Below are 21,090 nucleotides of genomic sequence, written 5' to 3'. Positions count from 1 at the left end.
TTATCTATTTTCTTGTAATATCAATGGATTGTTTGGAAATATTTTACTTGTAATAAATGATGTGTGGTTGAAAAGGATGATCTGTTGTTCTCTTCCCTCTGCCCCCTATTGGTAGATTAGTGTAAAAAAAAAAAACTTCACCCACAACTGTGTATCAAGTTGTTGGCTTTATAACTAAGTCAGACGAGCACAGTGGGTTTTACAAAACGGAGTGATTTGTTGCGCAGCAACGCACCTGATGCCATTTCGTACAGAGAGATCTGCGATTACACGGGTAAGTGTGCATGTTTATAACGGTTAGCTGTGGGTTAGCCGAGAGTTTAGCTAACTAGCATGCAGTTCGGTCCTACTAGAATTTCCCCCTTTCATCTGTACTAATAGTATCAACTTTGACCTCTTCCATATGTGATTCATCTCATCCTAACATGTGTAATGTTATGGAGCATCCTTGCGCCCCCCCCCCCCCCCCCCCCCCCCCAAGAGCTGACTAGTCTTCTCCCCAACACTGAAGCTACCAGACAAGGTATTACTCAGAAGTAGTAAACTAGCTTGCTGGCCAAGTGTTAGCCAATAGATGTCCCATATCTATTGACATGGGGCACACATGGGCCTAGTTGGATGTATGATCTGCAGGTTTGCTGCTCATTGAGTTGACAGATTTGACTAATACAGTCATTTGTTTGTTTAAATTTTAGGAAAGGTCATTGCTTTGGACACCTGAACCAGTTCCTCACTGCAGTACCCAATCTTCATCTTCAGTACCCTAGGTGAGCTGTAATCTCTTACTTCTTGAGCAGCTTACCGAACCATTGGCATAGTTGATAACGTTAAAACACTGTGGCTTTCTCTTCTCTCCTCTGCACTGATCTGAGATCACAGGATAGGTGAAAGGCAGCTATTTACTTTCACCTGTCCAGTTAATTCAAGCGAGTGCAGATGAAGACCGTAGCCCAGATGAAGAGGGAGTCACTTTAGGCTATTGGGATGTGTTTCTATTCTGTGTCAACTAACTCTGAGTTGGGGGCCCTGTTTCCAACCCATGTTCCCATCTTCTCGCTCTAGTCACGTGACAGGCATGTTCTTTCACACGCTAACCATCTTGGGGCATGACATCAAGCCAGTGTTTGTGTTCGATGGGAAGCCTCCAGAGGAGAAAAGGGCTGTTTTGAGTGGCACTCTTAGAATTACAGCCGAAACCATAGCTACCTACCTCACAAAATGGCACCCTCACAAGTAGTGCAATACAGTACTTATGGTATAATTTCCCGACACATCCCATAAAATCCCTGTTTCGTTCCAGCTGGATTAGAGCGCACAGGCTGCAGGCTAGAGCTCCCCCAGTCGTTCAGGAACAGGTAAGAGAACATTTGGAATTCAATCACTGCGCATATCAGGGGTCTATTTACTAGGAACCAAACTGAAGCCAACAGAAGCAAACATAATGGAATGGGGCTCGACCTATCTGAATTTGTCCAATAGAAACTCGTTTTCATTGCAAAATGTTTTCCGTTTAGAGTGAACGGTTGCAGTTGAAAAGTTTTTTGTGAACAGTTGATTTTATTGGATCGCATCAAGGCAATACAATCGATAAATAACAATACCCGACTTAACAACCCCTCCCATCCCCATCAAACCCCTGGCGGCCCCACCAAATCCCCAACCTCGCACAACACATAATATAAAAAACCAAAAACATACAGATAACAATAAAATATATCACAGCCAAGAATGTTTTGCAACTATGTGCTTCATTCTTGGTTTAAATGAATATACCCAAGTTTTCCGTCTTCCTGTATTGGACTTTTGACCCGTCTCTCTGTGTCTCTGTAGTGTGTCCTCAGACATGTGAGCTCCTGAAGCTAATGGGTGTGTCCATCATCCAGGTCAGTGTGCCAATCCTCTATGTAGCATGCTAACCCTGAACACACCCAGTTGACTTGAACACACACTAACCACCGCACAATGACATGTCTCCCAGCCCCCTCTATCTCACTCTCTCACTCTCTCAAGGCCCTTGGGGATGGCGAGGAGCCCACCTGGTGAAACGGGGCACAGTAGACGTGGTGGCATCAGAAGACATGGGCACTGCCCTTTGGTGGCAATGTCCTGATCCGCCAGCTCATCCTTTGAGTCAATAACCATGTCTATACTGCTGTGGGCTTCTCCAATAGAAAAAAAGCTTTAGGACTGAGTGGCTTTCCAAGCACTTTGTGGCAAAGTATTTGTAAAAGAAGGCTATACAATTTACATTTAATTGATTTATTGGTTGAGTTATTGAAATGACTGATGGCCACTTTTCTCTGTCGAATTCTTCCTCTCCTCACAGTGAAGTAATTGGATACTCTACCCAAGCTGCTAGACATTCTGAAGATTACACATGAAGAGGTAAGACCACCCACAGCTTTTGTAATGAATGAGTCATAGGCCTTCGTTACATGGTCCTAGACCTTCATTACATGGTCCTAGGCCTTCATTACATGGTCATAGGCCTTCATTACATGGTCATAGGCCTTCATTACATGGTCATAAGCTTCATGTATATATAAGCACACTATGTCCTTTGTATTGTAAGACATACAACATCATTATTTACTTGTCTCTCAAGTATGATCTCGCAACTATTGTACTCTGAAAATGCTCCCATACTCATTAACACCCCTTCTCTTTATCCTCCTAATGTCTGTCAGTTTGTGGACTTGTGTATCTTGTTAGGCTGTGACTACTGCGATAAGATTGCAGGCCTTGGCCCCAAGAGAGCGCTGACTCTGATCCAGCAGCACCGGACTATAGAGAACGTAGTACTGAACATCAACAGAAAGGTATGTTTCCTCCCTGACCACTGCTCATATTACTACAATACAATTGACTTGGAGATTTTGGTGCCAATGCGTTTGCAGAAGTCTTTTTTATAAATCCGGATTAAACATACTATTAAACCAATAATCAATGTAATTTGTTCCCACTTCACATATGATGAACATATATTAACTAATAGTTATTTAATTTTTCACCTCAGACCTCAACTCCTATGCTATGTCCGTGGACTGTACCTAGAATAACACTCTCTAACCCTTCCTCCTCCATAACCACCCTGTCCCACTGTTCTGGCAGTACCAGGACGCCACCCTGACCGAGCCCCCTGACCTGGACTGAGCCGGATGAGGAGGCCCTGGTTCCGGTTTCTGTGCCATGATAAACACGTCAAGTACTGTTCTGGTCCTGTATAACACCCTTTGGAATTAGACCAGGGGTCATAATGTATCAAGCGTCTCAGAGTCAGAGTACTGATCTAGGATCAGGTCCTCCCTGTCCATGTAATCTTCTTCATTGTGTTCTAAAAGCTAAAACTGAGACGTTTTTTTTTTATATGTGACCCCTTGGTGTGCACAACTCTAAATCATCTGGATCTTGCAGTGCATGTTTTATGTCCATGGTAGTAATCTAAAACGGTATTATTCCATATGTATGTGATATGTAGGGAGTACAGGGTACGCGGTCGAATGGCGAAATTCCGTGAGCGGAGAGGGTGGGCGACAAGGCAGCAGGACGGAGCAGACAAACCCGCATGGAAGAATTCTTCCGCGTTACGCGGAAAAGCCAGCAGGTCACTATTTTAATGACACCTCACCTTTTTACGGTGGGAGTACCTGCTAAACTCTATATCTCATCATAAGGCCCAGAGCTCTGTATAAAGATGGCTATATATAGAACTTAATTAGGCATTTAATCGATGCCAAATGCTTCATATACTTATTGCTTTGGAGATCCCCAGACTGTATCAACCCTTTACATTGGTCCATTGTATCCAGAACAGCTAATGTGAACAGTATGAATTGTACAGCGATTTTCACAGTTTATAACCTCATCAGTGTAGGTATGCATTTTTATTGATTGATCACCTTTCATGTATTTGGTTATATTGACTGTCTCTCTTCTTGATACATTTTAAAAGTGTTGAAAACCATGTTTTCTTCTGGGTCGTGTTCAGTAGGCTCGAAACAGGAGAAAACGCTTTGAAATAGAGTGAAGGTACTACCTGAACTTGTCCAATAAGAGCACAGGTTTTCCTTCTCTGTTGCATGCATAATGATTCACTACCGTGTGCCCTACTGAACACGACCCTGTACTGCTGAACTGGGAGTAGCCTGGTTGCCTAACTCTTCCAGCATTCAACAACGTCACATTGCCTTTTTTGGCAAGATAATATTCCAAGATAACCGGGTTGGCTAAAGCAGAAACAGACTGGAATCCAGACTAAACTGAAAGTGCTGTGGCACCTAACACACTTGATTCCAGGCTAAACTGAAAGTGATGTGGCACCTAACAGACTGGATTCCAGGCTAAACTGAAAGTGACGTGGCACCTAAATCGGCCAGTGTATTTCTAGTATGTATTTAGTCATTGTGTTGTCTGAAATACCAGCCTTATCTCTCCCCTTGTAGCCGGCTGAATCTTCCATCGCCGCCAAAGGAAAGAGAGTGAGTCCAAGTGACACTGTCCTCAGATGGTGCCTGGCGGTACTGCACATGCATCCTGACTAACCAGGGGCGAGTTCGCCGATTCTGTTACAAAACATTTCATAAACAAAAGCAAAAGGAATTAAATGGGGAAGGACATAACTTAATTTGTCCAATAGAAACTCTCGTTTTGCAACCGTTTGGACTAATGATTCCACCCCAGCTGTCCGACAGTGAAGAGGATGCCCTAGACTGTTACCATGGTTACCCCAGTCGTTGAATAAAATTATATTTACACTTTACCGGTTGTACATGCTGTTGGTCCTTTTGACGGTAGGAGGTGGAGATAAATCCACAGGAAAGTGTTTTTTTACCTGACTTTTTGTGGTGCCGGTTGGTTCTGTCGATTGTATTTTCAACGTGATGCAAAATAAGTAAACAGTAACCGAGTGTAGTCGGCCGAATAACGTTTCCTCGCAATCAGCTGGAAGTGTTTGCCATTCGGTTAGGCTCGGACATATTGTGTAAGTATTTTGTCACGTGTGAATTGCACCAGTATTGAAAATGCAAACGATATAACGTTACAGACCAGCATACTGAAGGTCGGGTTGATAACACTTCACTGGATATTTTGTCTCACATTCCTACCTGAAAAAGGACCACGAAGGTCTACCTGAGCAGATCAACTGATCTATACACTTATTTCACTTCCCGAACAATTGAGCATAAACCGATTAGTGATTCGGGACAGCGACTACCTCAGGGTCATGTTCATTAGGCACAAAGCGGAAGAAAATGCACTGAAACGGGGACAGACTAACTGGGCATGTCCAGTAGGTAATTCTCATATTATTTGTTTTCCGTTTTAAAACCTTGTGTGCCCTAATGAACACGGCCCTGGCCAACTCCCAGTGAACGAGTAAACAGGATGAGCAGAGGCGGGGACTCATTGGCGAGAACTGTGCAACCACTGTCTGTGGGGCCTTGCTTGTTCCTTCAGCCAAAACAGGAAACGATTGATTTATACTGAGGGAAGGCAAATGGGTGGACACCTGCTACCCTCAACAGTGCCACATTCTAGACAAATTACTTTCTTATCGTGATAAACTGACAGGATCATGTCAAAGTTGAGACCAAAACTCCAAATGATGCCTTTTGGAAGAGGAGATTCTCTTAAGTCGTTGTTTTTACAAAACATAGTATGATGGTAAACATTGTATTTACTATTAAACTGTTATTCATCAATGTAATGTTGTCGAATGGTCATTGCTGCCCACCAGTAGGTGTCAGTCACGCTCCGGTTAGCTGTCTAGTACACCTGTCAACCAACGAAGAAGAAATGTGTCCGTCCCACTAGACCTCTGCAAGGTGTCTGAACCATCGCTGTCGAGGCAAGACATCCCTGCCTAGCACTGGATAAACTTCTCCCACCTTTAGCAGCCCCTTTTCTCAACTATGGCGACGAGTGCGAAGCGAAAACAAGAGGAGACGCATCTTAAGATGCTTCGGGAAATGACTAGCCAACCCCCGAATAGGAAGTGCTTTGATTGCGACCAGCGCGGCCCGACTTATGCCAACATGACAGTGGGTTCCTTCGTCTGTACCACCTGTTCTGGCATCCTGTAAGTACTGTGTTGACCATTGTTATGCTTTTATGTGGGGTTGATTTTAAAGCAAGCTAAAGTCGTTCTTTATGGTGGTTTAGCTAATATTACTTATCAAGCTCCCCAACACCGCATGTAATGCTATCCAACGTTAGCTAAAGACTATTATTGGTTCGGCAGGGTCGCAAAGCCCGTACTTTGATGTAACGAGAGGTTTCAATTCCCAATCTTTAAAAGTTCTACTAAAGTATTGTTTGTGCCGAAAATAGTTGTCTCAAGGTTAGTGTGTGTGATGGTTGCTGATAAAAGGCGTATTTGCCCAGTGTGTCAAAACAGCACGTCACTGTACCGCCGGCGAAACTCTTGCCCAACCTCGGCTCTTTCCCAATCCAAGTTTATCTATACCATAAGGGTAGTTTGGGACATCCGTTGCTCACTCCTATAGTAGTTGTATATAGTATTGCCCTAGGCAGAAATGGTCGCATTTGTTGCTTGCCAAACACTTATAGAATACCTGAAGTGGGTCAAGTAATTCAAATGCATATGGTTTAGAGACCACAATAGGAAGGGACTACTGACAAAAGCACAACTGATGCGAAAACGGATCATCTCACTCCATATGTGAAGGCTAAGCACATTAAAGCATTTTAGCTGTGAGTGTATAGTCATGTTGTGTCTGGTCATTGTAAAATTATTGACACAGAATGCATACTCACCAATTGTTCCCCTCTGCTATTGTTACCCCCCCCCCCCCCCCCCCCCACACACACACACACACACTCTAGAAGAGGCCTGAATCCCCCCCACAGAGTGAAGTCCATCTCTATGACCACCTTCACACTACAGGAAATTGAATTCTTACAGAAACACACCAACGAGGTACTGACATTAATTCATGTAATGTACTATGAAATGTGTTCTTCAAACCTAGTCCTGGGGATCCGGGGTGAATGCAGGCTTTTATTCCAGCCTAGCACTAACACATCGTATTCATTCAAAGGCATTGATGATTAGCTTAGTCAGATGTGTTAGTATTGAGAATGAAATCCTGCTGACCCTGTGGGTCCCCAGGACCAGTATTGAAGAACAGTGGATTATTGTCTTTGTGCATGTCTGCCTCCTCATGTCTGCCTCCTCATGTCTGCCTCCTCATGTCTGCCGTCTGAGTTTTTCTATCTCAAGGGAGTTTATTGGCATTTCTCTTTTTCCTTTCTCTCCCCCTTCCCCACACACTTTCTATCTAGGTTTGTAAATACATCTGGTTGGGGCTGTACGATGACAAGACATTAGTTGTTCCAGACTTCCGCGAACCACAGAAAGTAAAAGAATTCCTCCAGGAAAAATATGAGAAGAAAAGATGGTGAGGAGCTTCACTCTTTTGCTTTCTATCGAGTTAACGGAATATCTCAAAAAGTAGAGATCCTCCAGTTTCTATTGTGATATATTCAGGGGTGAAATTGGAGGAAAAATCACTCTCTAGAGAACTGCCAATGTAAAATCCTATGAATTCATGAACAACAACCCAGTTTTACATGTAAAAATTCTTACACCTTTGGAACTCAGTTCCAGCAATTCTCTGGATGTATTTTTCTTTATGCTTGTGTGTACACAGGTACGTCCCTCCAGACCAGGCGAGGACAGTAGCCATGGCCCAGGCCTCCAAGTCGGGCTCCTCAGCCAGCAGCACAACCAGCACCCCGGAGGTCCAGCCCCTGAAAACCCTGCAGCTCAACAAGACCCCCCCAACACGTCAGGTATTGCTTCTACCTGCTTAACATATTATTTTTTTATTTTTTTTATTTAACCTTTATTTAACCAGGTTGTAAATGAGAACTTGTCCTCAACTTTCCTATTGCGACCTGGCCAAGATAAAGCAAAGCAGTTCGACACATACAACAACACAGAGTTACACATGGAGTAAAACAAACATACAGTCAATAATACAGTACAGAAATAAGTCTATATACAATGTGAGCAAATGAGGTGAGATAAGGGAGGTAAAGGTAAAAAAAAGGCCATGGTGGCGAAGTAAATACAATATAGCAAGTAAAACACTGGAATGGTAGATTTGCAGTGAAAGAATGTGCAAAGTAGTAATAGAAATAATGGGGTGCAAAGGAGCAAAAATAAATAAATACAGTAGGGGAAGAGGTAGTTGTTTGGGCTAAATTATAGATGGGCTATGTACAGGTGCAGTAATCTGTGAGCTGCTCTGACAGCTGGTGCTTAAAGCTAGTGAGGGAGATAAGTGTTTCCAGTTTCAGAGATTTTTGTAGTTCGTTCCAGTCATTGGCTGCAGAGAACTGGAAGGAGAGGTGGGCAAAGGAGGAATTGGCTTTGGGGGTGACCAGAAAGATATACCTGCTGGAGCACGTGCTGCTATGGTGACCAGCGAGCTGAGATAAGGTGGGGATTTACCTAGCAGAGATTGTAGATAACCTGTAGCCAGTGGGTTTGGCGACGAGTATGAAGAGAGGGCCAACCAACGACAGCGTACAGGTCGCAATGGTGGGTAGTATATGGGGCTTTGGTGACAAAAACGGATGGCACTGTGATAGACTGCATCCAATTTATTGAGTAGGGTATTGGAGGCTATTTTGTAAATGACATCGCCGAAGTCGAGGATCGGTAGGATGGTCAGTTTTACGAGGGTATGTTTGGCAGCATGAGTGAAGGATGCTTTGTTGCGAAATAGGAAGCCAATTCTAGATTTAACTTTGGATTGGAGATGTTTGATGTGAGTCTGGAAGGAGAGTTTACAGTCTAACCAGACACCTAGGTATTTGTAGTTGTCCACATATTCTAAGTCAGAACCGTCCAGAGTAGTGATGCTGGACGGGCGGGCAGGTGCAGGCAGCGATCGGTTGAAGAGCATGCATTTAGTTTTACTTGTATTTAAGAGCAGTTGGAGGCCACGGAAGGAGAGTTGTATGGCATTGAAGCTCGTCTGGAGGGTTGTTAACAGTGTCCAAAGAAGGGCCAGAAGTATACAGAATGGTGTCGTCTGCGTAGAGGTGGATCAGAGACTCACCAGCAGCAAGAGCGACATCATTGATGTATACAGAGAAGAGAGTCGGCCCAAGAATTGAACCCTGTGGCACCCCCATAGAGACTGCCAGAGGCCCAGACAACAGGCCCTCCGATTTGACACACTGAACTCTATCAGAGAAGTAGTTGGTGAACCAGGCGAGGCAATCATTTGAGAAACCAACGCTATCGAGTCTGCCTATGAGGATGTGGTGATTGACAGAGTCGAAAGCCTTGGCCAGGTCAATGAATACGGCTGCACAGTATTGTTTCTTATCGATGGCGGTTAAGATATCGTTTAGGACCTTGAGCGTGGCTGAGGTGCACCCATGACCAGCTATGAAATATGGCATAATAAATTTCAGGCTGATGTGCTTTTGAGTCATTTCCAAACAAATGATGAAATACATTTTAGGCTGATGCCCTTTTAGCCATTTCATAACTTGGTCTAGTCATATAAGTCAATGGGTGCATTTGAGTAGACGTTTGCCATGGCGCCCTAGCAGCAGAGAGCTGTACATTTTTTAAATATTTTTGTAATTTGTATGGTATTTTTACCTACAATCTTTTTGTTTTAAGAATGAACAATTAATATAGCTAATATAATCAGAATCCACCACAACGTTAAGACTTGAAGCTGACTGAAGCTGTTTGAATAGCTAGCTAATGTTAGCTGGCTAGCTGTTTTGATACGAATGCCAGCTAGTGTCTGGAGGGTGAGGATGGAGAGAAGCCAAAAGCAAGACTACAAGACTGCAGAGGTGTGCAGTGATGAGGCTCGTAGAGAGGACGTAGTTACAAGGCTGCTATTTAATTATTATTGAAACGTGGTGTGCTTTTGGTGCCACGTGACTGCCATAGCATCATCCAAGTGGGCGCTTAATTTTGGTAGCTAGCTACCTACCTTCTACGGAGTCCATGGACTACAGTGGCTTAGCTCAGACTTCATCTGACTGAGTTCTACTACGGAAAAGCCAGAGACAGTGAGACACCTTGAAGACATCACTCTTCCTGCCTGTCTCTGGACTGTCTCTCCCTGCTTGACCACCTCCCTCAGATGACCACTCAAGCCATGAACTTTCTAATGACTGTCCATCTCATAACGTTGTGATGTTGTTTTTCTAAATTACCTATATTTTTTTTGTGCTTTGAAGTGCAGGCACTTTAAGATTCTTTGAAAAGCACTATATACACGTTGATAAATTGTTATTAATTATTTCTCATGGTCTTTCTCTCCCTCCGCCAGTCCCCGATGGTGGTTCGCTCCCTGGCCCATCCCATAGTTCAGGAGAAGAAGATTGACCTCCTTACGGACCTGGGTGGAGACATCTTTGCCGCTCTGCCCTCTCAGGCTGCCAGCAACGCCAATTTTGCCAACTTTGCGAATTTCCCCAGCCAATCAGGTAATGAGCCAATCAGGTTTCCCTAGCCAACCAGGTTCCCAAGACAATCTAGTAATGAGTGCGATTGGCCTTCACTCAAACTCCCAGGGGCAAATCCTAACTTCCATTTAGGTTGAATTTTCACTTGGTCATGCGTGGATGTTAATGGGAGACTAAGTGAAAATTGTATTTAAAGCAGCAATCAGCAGTGGAAACAATAACAGACTGTTGTTTTAGTATAAAGGTGATGGATAGGACTGGAGAAATGTAACCACTCTCAAATTCATAGACCACTATGGATGGACTGACCATCCATGATATCAAAGATGATAGTTTTAACCATGTTTAGAGGCTTTTTAGTGTTTGTTTACATTTACGGGTCTGCATGGGTAGCCTAGTGGTTAGAGCGTTGGACTAGTAACCGAAAGGTTGCAAGTTCAAATCCCCGAGCTGACAAGGTACAAATCTGTCGTTCTGCCCCTGAACAGGCAGTTAACCCACTGTTCCTAGGCCGTCATTGAAAAATAAGAATTTGTTCTTAACTGACTTGCCTAGTTAAATATTAGAAGGTAAATTTGTAAGTCGCTCTGGATAAGAGCGTCTGCTAAATGACTTAAATGTAAAATGTACTTTGTTTACAAACATTGGAGTAAAACAAGCTTATATTTTGGGTTCTGATGAGGTACCGCTGTTGAACTAAGCTCATGAGACATTTATAAGTTATATTCTTCAAGAATCAATGGGTACATTTAATTAATTAATTAGTCCAAAAATGTATGTAGCAACTGCAGATTGACCCTTTTTAAGTTGGATTTAGACGTCGCCCAATATTGAGTAGATTTGAATGATTTGTCTTCAAGGAGTCAAAATGAAATAAATCTCGAGTTCAATGCAAATGAGTTAAGAAGAGTAGTAAAACTGCCAATGTGCCTAAGCAGGTACACAAGTCATTATAATGTTGTTTGTATGTTAAATCATTGTCATTTGCTGCTCCTCCCATTGTCAGGGTTTTACCGTCACGCCATTCCTCATTCCTCACATTGTCAGGGTTTTGTGTTTCCTCCTCTGTGGTTTGCAGTGACTAAGGTTAACTCAAAAGCTGACTTTGCCAACTTTGAGGCGTTTGGCAACTCTGGAGTACCTCCGCATTTCAGGACCTCATCCCCCTCTCAGTCGTTTGCGTCAGGTACCGCCGGGTCCCATTCTCATACATACCCTCTCATTTACATGATTTAATTGCCACAGTGAATTATTGTAATGTTTGTTTGTGTCAATTAATCCCATAAGGGATGGGTTGCCTATTGGCGGTTTGACACGAAAATGAAATGTCATTTAATTCATTATCTCTGTTCCAAGCCCAACAGGGGAACAGGTTAGCTTGTTTTTATCATACCATGTGTGCCTCTTTCTTTAGTGTGTGTGTTTGTGTCCATGTCCTTTCTCCTGTGTGTGAATGTGTGTATATTGACCCCTGTGTATGTCTCTCTCGCTCTCTGTAGGGCGAGGTGTCCCAGTGCCGTCAGTGGCTGGTGCTGTACCGGCCCAATCCCAGCTGGGCACGTCGGCAGAGGACCGCTACGCTGCTCTGGCTGAGCTGGACAACGAGTTGAGCTCCTCTGCCCCCACAGGGAGTAGTGTCCAGGGGTGAGAGATAGACACCACTCCAAAATTTGGCACTAAAAACATATTTTTAGCCTTTGCATCTCCTTAAATAAAAAAAATTAAAATGGTGGTTCAATGAGCTAAGAAATGTATTAATGTTCTGTATTTAAGTGAATCTAGGAGTATGTTTGGCGCTGTGTTGGGAACCTCGCCTGCCCAGACTCAGCCAGTCTTGCCCAACATGCATGTGCAGCAAGGCTTTGGAGGTGAGTGGATTGTTACACCTACAGTATTTTCTGAAATGGTTGACTCTCAAACACAATGAAAGCATAATGTAATTTCCTGTTGTTATAGCCGTCTCGTCCAATAACCCATTTGTTGCTGCTGCCCCGGATATGGCCACCAACCCCTTCCAGACCAATGGTATAGCACCGGCCACAGGTGTGTTTGTGTGAGCACATGAAAGTGCATACATACATGCATATCAAGTGTGTGTTTGGAACTCAGCCAGTTGTCTCTCTTTGTCTGAAATAGTGTTTTGAAATCAGTAGATCCTGTACATTGAAAGGTTAGTTTGTGTTTGCCACTGTGTTCATGTTACTCACTCCGCCCCTTCCCATCTCTCTGTGTATCTTAGCCTCGTTTGGCACAGGCTCTATGAGTATGCCTGCTGGCTTTGGGAATGCCTCCTCTTACTGCCTCCCAACCAGTTTTAGTGGGACCTTCCAGCAGCCCTTCCCTGGCCAGGCCCCCTGCCCTTACCCCCAGCCGGGGGCCTACCAACCCCAACAACCCAATGGTAAGTAGTGTAGTTTCAATCGCAATATAGTTTGGCCATAACATTAAAGCTGTCATTTCCAAAACAATTTTTGTGCTGTGACTTTTCTTGTGACCCTACACTATAAACAAATATCATGTTTCTGGCTAGTATCCACTCTGCAACTAAATAGCCATCATTCCACTATTTGGGAACCTAATTGGTAAAGAGACCATTAAGCCTTAATCAGTTTTTTTCTCTGCATTGACAGGTCCTGGTGGATATACAGTCTATGGACAGACCAAGCCCTCCATGACCCCGTTTGGGCAGCCCATGGCTGGTCCTGGGATGACCAATAACCCATTTATGGGGAGTATTTAATAGTGTGTATGTTTCCAGATCATGTCGAAGAATGTTTTGTGGTCTTTGATTTGTAATACAAGTGTGAAACACTTTGTGCCTGACTTTGACCAACAAAATGCAAGTCCGAACACATACAATTTACTTACACACATTCAACTTCTGCATGGGTCCAATGTAAAAACGCATCTGTGCGCCCCCTCTCTCTCTGCTAACTTCATGGATGAATGTTTGGAAGTCATGCTGATGGTCATGTATTTTACAATATTGATTAACCCTTTGTCTCCAACCAGGCGGGAGCCCCGGCAGGATCCTACCCCTCTGGAAGCTCCAACACCAACCCCTTCCTGTAGCGCGCCTCCCTCCCCGTCGTCACCACCAGAGGGCAGCATGCAGCACCTATTCAATGTACCGGCTCACTCACAGCTTGTGATGTGACAGTACATTTCTGAAACTCTGAATTCAAGATTTTCTTAACTATGTTTACGACACTATGAAGGACTATGGGATCGGGGACTGCCCTGGAACTATGCCCTGGGACTTATACGTTCTTTATACATATATTTTGTAGTTTATTATGTTTGACAGTTATTGTGCATGTCGGCATTTGTAATCACGTTTAAAATACATGTTATGTATAATTAGGACTTGACGTGAGCGGACGACATTGTGCTGACGCCACTACAATGTTTCTACCAGTGGGTTTATATGATAACTAACATGGTTGTATACAACAAGTCTAGGAGGGAACTGAGGTGACAAAGATTTTCTCATCGGGAAACGATGACGATTAGATGTTGGTGAAGAATCAGGCTGGTGAACGAGGTAGCACCGATGGTCATATTCACTATCATTTAATGAATTCTGTGTTAAAGAAACAATCTATTGTGTAGTGGTTTCAATTGGCATGACGCCTCTGCCTGCAGTTATGGTGTTTGGGAAAGGGACTTTTATTTGGTGCATGATTAATACCACTATTACTTGGGGTGCAACCTGGGGTGCGTTCAGCAGAGTACAAGATTGTGGAGCAGGACCCCCCCCCCCCCCCCCCAAAACCCACCCAAAAAATCCTAGATTTTACCCAAAGAAATTAAGAAAGTTAAAGCTCATTTACTGCATTTATACAATTTATAAACTCTAAAATGCTATTTGAAGAACAGCAAAAACAAGCTTAAATGACCCCTGCCATTATCACAGTGGTTGCTGTAGCTTCATTCACCTCAGTCGGCCTACAAACACAGCCTATTAGCTATACGATTAGCCGCTACACATTAACTCATATTAACTCAGCACCGGGATTACAAACTAGAAATTAATACGTACAGAGGGATCTGTTAACAGAAAAAGTTTTTTTAGTAACAAAAGATAAACAACAACATTTTTGCTTTACATACATTTTCTTGTTGTTGCCGTTTTAAAGCTAATTTCCTGCAATTCTACACATTTTGCCATGACTCATGCCATGTTAATAGGACACGTGCCCGGTTGGTAATTCAACCATGATTACTACAAGTTTAGATAGCTGGCTAGACTAACGAGACCCATTTACCAATCCCAACATTTTTTAGTGATTGTCAGTGAGTGACATGAGGGAAACTGCTGATGCACAACCAAGTTTTTAAATTGCACCTTGTGTATTTTACTATTCTACCTAGCAACAGTAAGTGGAGACCCCGAGTAGGTTCGTACATTTTTTTTTTTAAATAAATGTTTTATTTTTTTAATTGTAAAGAATGACCGAGGTCCGGACCATTATACCTCAGTGTCCGGACCTCGGTGTCTTCATATGTAGCTACGGCCCTGCGCAGGTGTGTAAAAACACATGACAAGTTTGTATTTATTTGGAGAGATGGTTAACTTGTGCCCCCCCAATCACTTTTAATTAATGGAATTGTGTTACTCGCCATTACAGTAATACGTAAGTCAATGTGTACATATATAAATATGTATAAATATATTAAAGATTTTTAACTGCAGTTTGCGCTTGATTCTCATTTAGAATTTGAGGTTAAAATCTACAGTGAACAAAAATATAATCGCAACATGTAAAGTGTTGGTCCCATGTTTCATGAGCTGAAATAAAAGATCCCAGTAGTGTTCCATATGCACAAAAAGCTTATTTCTCTAAAATGTTGTACACAAATTTGTTCACATCCCTGTTAGTGAGCATTTCTCCTTTGCCAAGATAATCCATCCACCTGACAGGTGTGGCATATCAAGAAGCTGATTAAACAGCATGATCATTACACAAGTGCACCTTGTGCTGGGGTCAAAAGGACACTATAATATAAATTTTTGTCACACAACACAATGCCACAGATGTCTCTAGTTTTAAGGGAGTGCAGTTGGCATGCAGACTGCAGGAATGTCCACCAGAGCTGTTGCCAGATAATTGAATGTTCCTTTCTCTACCATAAGCTGCCTCAAATGTCATTTTAGAGAATTTGGCAGTATGTAGAACCGGCCTCATAACCACAGACCACGTGTATGGTGTCGTGTTGGCGAGCGGTTTGCTGATGTCAACATTGTGAACAGAGTGCCCCATGGTGGGGTTATGGTATGGGCAGGCATAAACTATGGACAACGAGCACAATGCATTTGCATGAGATCCTGAGGCCCATTGTCATGCCTTTCAATCGCCCCCATCACCTCATGTTTCGGGATGATAATGCACGGTCCCATGTCACAAGGATCTGTACACAATTCCTGGAAGCTGAAAATGTCCCTGTTCTTCCGTGGCCTGCAAACTCACCAGACATGTCACCCATTGAGCATGTTTGGGATGCTCTAGAGTCTAGATCGACGTGTACGACAGTGTGTTCAGGTTCCTGCCAATATTCAACAACTTTGCACAGCCATTGACGAGGAGTGGGACAACATTACACAGGCCACAATCAACAGCCTGATCAACTCTATGATGGTCACACCAGATACTGACTGGTTTTCTGATCCACACCCCTACCTTTTTTTCTCTGTATTTCCAGTCATATGAAATCCAAAGATTGGGGCCAAATGAATTTATTTCAATTGACTGATTTCCTTATATGATCTGTAACTCAGTAAAATTGTGTTCACTATAGCTCTTTATGAGGAAATGTTTTCATTGACTCAAGTACCAGGAAAACTTAGCTTTTCATTTATACACAGCTGCAAAAGTGACTTCAAAACCAAGAGGATGTTGTAAATTTTTGCATTTGTTACATTGTAGCATGTTGCGGCAGGAAGGAATGTCGCAGCAGGAGGGGTTTCGTTACATTCTAGCACCTTGGAAATGAACTTAACGAACCATTTCGTTGCCATGGCAACCCAAACCAAGCGTCCAAAATGTCGACTTTGCTGGGGAAAAGTTTATTTGAAGTCAGTGGTCAAGGCCCTGCACCCAATAAAGACTTCTTCCAATTTTCTGTTACCAAGACAGAGGTAAATCTTTTCGTGTTATGTCCTCTCTAAAATGTAAAGTATTTAGAACATTTTTTCTTAGACATTTCTAAGCTAGCCATTTACTGCCTTGCCCTTTCATTCTCTAACGCTACAGTAATCTTTCAATCTTAGTTTAGCCAACGCGTTAGCTAGCTATAATAACGTACATGTCAGTAACGTTAACGTTAAACACATAACAATATAATCTAGTAGTAGCTTGCTCGGCTAACTAACAAATAAGGCTATGCCAGAAAGCTGGCAACAAATAGTTAAAGTAAATAGCACTCGTAACAAATAGTCAGCAAAGCAATTTAGCTAGCTAAATTGTTCTAAGTAAATACTGTAATACCACTTGCTCTGCAATACTCATATTTTCAGGTTATTTGGAGATGGTGGAAGATTTCTTTGAGAAGAGATGGTAGGAACACAAAGCCAGGAGAACTGAGGGAGTCTCACAATGACTACTTGGATGACAGCCTGCTTCAGAGTAAGGTGCCCAGTGTAGCCCTCAGCCCACCTGCTCAACATACAGCCCAACAGCTCACTAATAGCAAGATAGATAATGAGCGTAAATGCCCAAAATAACCCTATGCCCTCGAATGAAGCAAATTACCTTGCTAAAAATGACTGCTTTGATTGTAACCCAATCAACCCCTAATTAAATGATACTATTCCAAGCGGCTAAGTCGGCAGTTCCCACATGATTTAGGTTCACAGTTGTGTTAGAAGGGTAGTTTCTAGGAGGGCAGAGGTCGTAGAGGCAATGGCCTAGGGCTCTCCAACCCTGTTCCTGGAGAGATAACCTCCTGTAGGTTTTCACTCCAAACCTGACACTGGAGAGCTACTGTCCTGTAGGTTTTAACTCCAACCCTGTTCCTGGAGAGCTACCCTCCTGTAGGTTTTAACTCCAACCCTGTTCCTGGAGAGCTACCCTCCTGTAGGTTTTAACTCCAACCCTGTTCCTGGAGAGCTACTGTCCTGTAGGTTTACACTCCTACCCTAATCTAGCACACCTGATTCTAATAATTATCTGGTTGATAAGATGAACCAGGTTAGATACAACTAGGGTTGGAATGAAAATCTACAGGAGGGTAGCTCTCCAGGAACAGGATTGGAGACCCTTGGTGTAGAGATTGTGTCCATTCACGGGTGTTGTGTTTTTTTAAGCATCTTTTACTAGGAAGACTTTTGAAATCAGAGAGATGGGGAGAATCTCAAAACCCATTGGAGATGGTCAGAGGGGAGGGAGCTCTGACTTTCTCATCCAATGGGGTTTGAGAAGGAGAGGGGACGTGAGGAGTCAAGGAAATGTAATTGAGATTCTCCCATGGTCTACTGCCCTTGTAACGGACTTTGGCTAGGTTGGGCACAGCACAAAAAAAAGTTAAGCAACGTCCCCATTGGTGGGCATGAGGCTAAGTGACTCTGTTGACAGGTGCTGTCTGTGTGATCAAGTAGAGGCTGCTGAGGGGAGGACGGCTCATAATAATGGCTGGAATGGAGTCAGTGGAATGGTATCAAATACATCAACGACGTGGTTTCCATGTGGTTGATACCATTCCGTTGACTCCATTCCAGCCATTATTATGAGCCGTCCTCCCCTCAGCAGCCTCCACTGGTGTGATGGTTTCCTAGGTCAGGTGAGTGTGGTGTTTGGCCCAAGGATCCTTCAGTACAGCCAGGCACTATGTCAGGGCCACTATGACTACCTGGAGCGTCTGCCCGATCCCCTGCTTCTCCACATCCTGACCCATCTGGAACTGGAGGACGTGGCACGGCTTGGACACACCTCACACAGGTTCAGGAAGGTGAATGGACCCACTCAGTCTGTGTGAGACTCGGTGCATGCATGTACTGTAGACAGTGTTACTGCCTATTTATTTGAATTTTTTTACCATTATTTAACTAGGCAAGTCAGTTAAGAAAAATTCTTATTTACAATGACGGCCTACCCCGGGCAAACCCTCCCCTAATCCTGACGACGCTGGGCCAATTGTGAGCCCCCCTATGTGACCCCCGATCACGGTCGGTTATGATACAGCCCGGGATCAAACCCTGTGATGTAGACTGTATACTGCCTTTGATGTAGACTGTATACTGCCTTTGATGTAGACTGTATACTGCCTATGATGTAGACTGTATACTGCCTATGATGTAGACAGTATACTGCCTATGATGTAGACTGTATACTGCCTATGATGTAGACTGTATACTGCCTATGATGTAGACAGTGTACTGCCTATGATGTATACTGTATGTGAATCCTTTTGTAACTACATGGATATATCTGACTGTAATTATGTGTTTTCCATATTCATATTTCCATATTCTGTTGGTTTATTTTCTGTAGTGAATCTGTTGTTTTTGTTTGTGGTTTAAACCCCTGGTGAGTTAACTGACTGAATGATTGACCACAAACTCTGGTCTAGGTCCCTAACCACTGTTCCCTGTGTGTCTGTCAGCTGTGTCGTTCGGAGGAGTTCTGGGAGCAAGCGGTGCGCGGCCACTGCGGCACCGTGTCGGCCGAGGTGGAGGCCCTGGCCCTGGAGCTGGGCTGGAAGAGCGTCTTCTTCACCAGCAAGCTGCAGCTGCAGAAACAGATCAGCCGCAGGAGGAAGAGGAGCCAGAAGCTACTCTGTACAGACCCGGAGCACTATGATGTAGACACAATGGTGGAGCGCAGTGAGGACCCAGAGAGCCGCGCTGCAGATATAGAGCCAGGTTCTGAGTCGGACCCTGGGCCGGAGCAGCTCTGTACAGACATGCAGCTCTGTGGGGTGATTGCGGGCCAGGGTCGTGGTGTGGCACAGGGGGACTGGAGCTCTGATTCAGGGAGCTCACAGAAATGACGTTTGTTTTATCTTTACACTCTAAATAGGATCCTTGAGGTTTCCATGCAGAGGAATAGAGGACGGCTTGATCTCGGGTGGAGACAGTACAAGTCGTTTTTGATACAAATATGATGACTGTTGAATGTTTGTTGAATTCATGTTAGTTATGCTTCTTGTCTTTCAATCAGCACAGTGGCTGTGTTGTGTTGGAAGACAGTTTGTCTCATAGACTGTTGCCTGGCAGCAAAGGATGTTGTGGCAATGGCTGGAGATGTTAATATGCATTTTAACCTGCTGTTGCGTTGTGTTGTACATGTGCCATAATCTTTTTCCTTATACATTTTTGCACGAGCAGGACAATACCATCCAGTGGAATGATTCAGGGTGGCCACGTTTGGTAAAAATAAAAGGATTAAAACCTGCCAGCTGTGTTCTCATAACAAATTTCTTCCTATTTGATATTGTTTTGTAAATATATATTATGTATTTTTACAATGTTTAAAATATAACAATATTTTAAACATGCTCATGACTTAAACCTACAGTATATTCTATATTAAATCCTTATCTCAGCTAAATAACTTGAGGACCAAAGGGTTCAATCATTTTAACATCCTTCTAGTTAATAATAGGGAAAGTGTTCAGTCTGATCTCCACTCATGGACCTTCACAGTCACTAGCGACACACCCTCCTGGTGCAGGTCAGATGTCCACACACACACACTCAGCACAGCACACACACCTAGGAGCACAATAAATTGCTCCACCTACTGTTAAATATAGAATTTTGCTATGCTGAGAGGCAGGTGTTGACTCTCAGAACAGTCTATTCCACTAAACCCACGGATTAGGAGGCAGTCGATAAAGAATCTAACTAAATGCATGGCGGTGGTGACACGTGACAGAAAATACAAGGCAAAGATATAGAAGGTCACAGTTACCTGAAGCTAAGGGCTAACAGCCACAGTAGAGACACCCATACTGTAGATGTTGGCACCAATAACTTGGTTTTCCGAATTCTTGGTTTTGCAAATTCCAAATTTAGTTTTCACCCCTGTGACCTGCCAGAATCAGCAGAAGCGATGTCCAATGACTCCAACTATGATGTGGCAGTGGAACAGAATACAGGTAAGACATGGCTGTTTTTCCTCCCTGTAATTTTTCTTTCATCTCAACCTATGAGTTTGCTCTATCTTGGGTTTACAGTCATTGTATTGTCATTGACGTCCTATGTGGTTTATCAAAGTATCAAAATAATCTCACTCATGCCTTTATGTGGTTTAACTTCACATGTTATTTCTCAGGGTTTCTGTGTCTTTCCTCTACTCAGGCCTTTTAAATGCTACTATATCTGGGGATGACGTAGGGCTGCTGGACACAGTGAAAGTGTGTGTCCACGGGGGCATCTTCCTGACCACCTTCTTCTTTACCTACCTCATTGTGGTGACAGTGTTCCACACAGCCGAGCTGCGCCGCAATGTCCGCTTCGTTCTGCTGTGCCAGCACTGTGCCTGTGTGACCAGCTTCAACGCCGTGGGCACCGTCCTGCACGGCCGCCGCGCCCTCCGCGTGCCCATCAACCGCCTTACCTGCTGGGTCCTTTTTGACTTTCAGGTGGCTCTAGGCCGTGGCATGGGCATCACCCTCACC

The 21,090-nt window shown here is 43.6% G+C and overlaps 2 protein-coding genes across 5 annotated transcripts; both read left to right on the top strand.

Moving 5' to 3' along the window:
* Positions 1–5,789: 5,789 nt before the first annotated feature.
* On the top strand, positions 5,790–15,165 carry LOC120020732 (arf-GAP domain and FG repeat-containing protein 1-like). Of its 4 annotated transcripts, none has more exons than XM_038964464.1 (12): positions 5,790–6,079; positions 6,847–6,940; positions 7,306–7,421; positions 7,674–7,815; positions 10,335–10,491; positions 11,549–11,656; positions 11,970–12,114; positions 12,253–12,338; positions 12,427–12,513; positions 12,710–12,871; positions 13,101–13,198; positions 13,483–15,165. In XM_038964464.1, exons 1-12 carry the CDS (start codon positions 5,913–5,915, stop codon positions 13,540–13,542), a joined length of 1,422 nt encoding a protein of 473 aa, XP_038820392.1. In that variant the 5' UTR covers positions 5,790–5,912; the 3' UTR covers positions 13,543–15,165. The 4 variants fall into 4 exon arrangements, with proteins under 4 accessions (XP_038820392.1, XP_038820391.1, XP_038820394.1 ...); XM_038964463.1 differs by having other exon boundaries at positions 12,244–12,338; XM_038964466.1 differs by having other exon boundaries at positions 12,244–12,338; positions 13,101–13,212.
* Positions 15,166–16,513: 1,348 nt separating this feature from the next.
* On the top strand, positions 16,514–19,458 carry fbxo36b (F-box protein 36b). Its single transcript, XM_038963355.1, has 4 exons — positions 16,514–16,609; positions 16,988–17,096; positions 18,245–18,417; positions 19,072–19,458. The coding sequence occupies exons 1-4, from the start codon at positions 16,514–16,516 to the stop codon at positions 19,456–19,458; spliced, it is 765 nt and encodes a 254-aa protein (XP_038819283.1).
* The last annotated feature ends 1,632 nt before the right edge of the window (positions 19,459–21,090 follow it).

Source organism: Salvelinus namaycush, chromosome 25, assembly GCF_016432855.1.
Source record: "Salvelinus namaycush isolate Seneca chromosome 25, SaNama_1.0, whole genome shotgun sequence".
Lineage (NCBI taxonomy): Eukaryota > Metazoa > Chordata > Actinopteri > Salmoniformes > Salmonidae > Salvelinus > Salvelinus namaycush.
The sequence above is the reverse complement of the archived record's forward strand: the minus strand, read 5'-3'. Positions and strand labels throughout refer to the sequence as shown.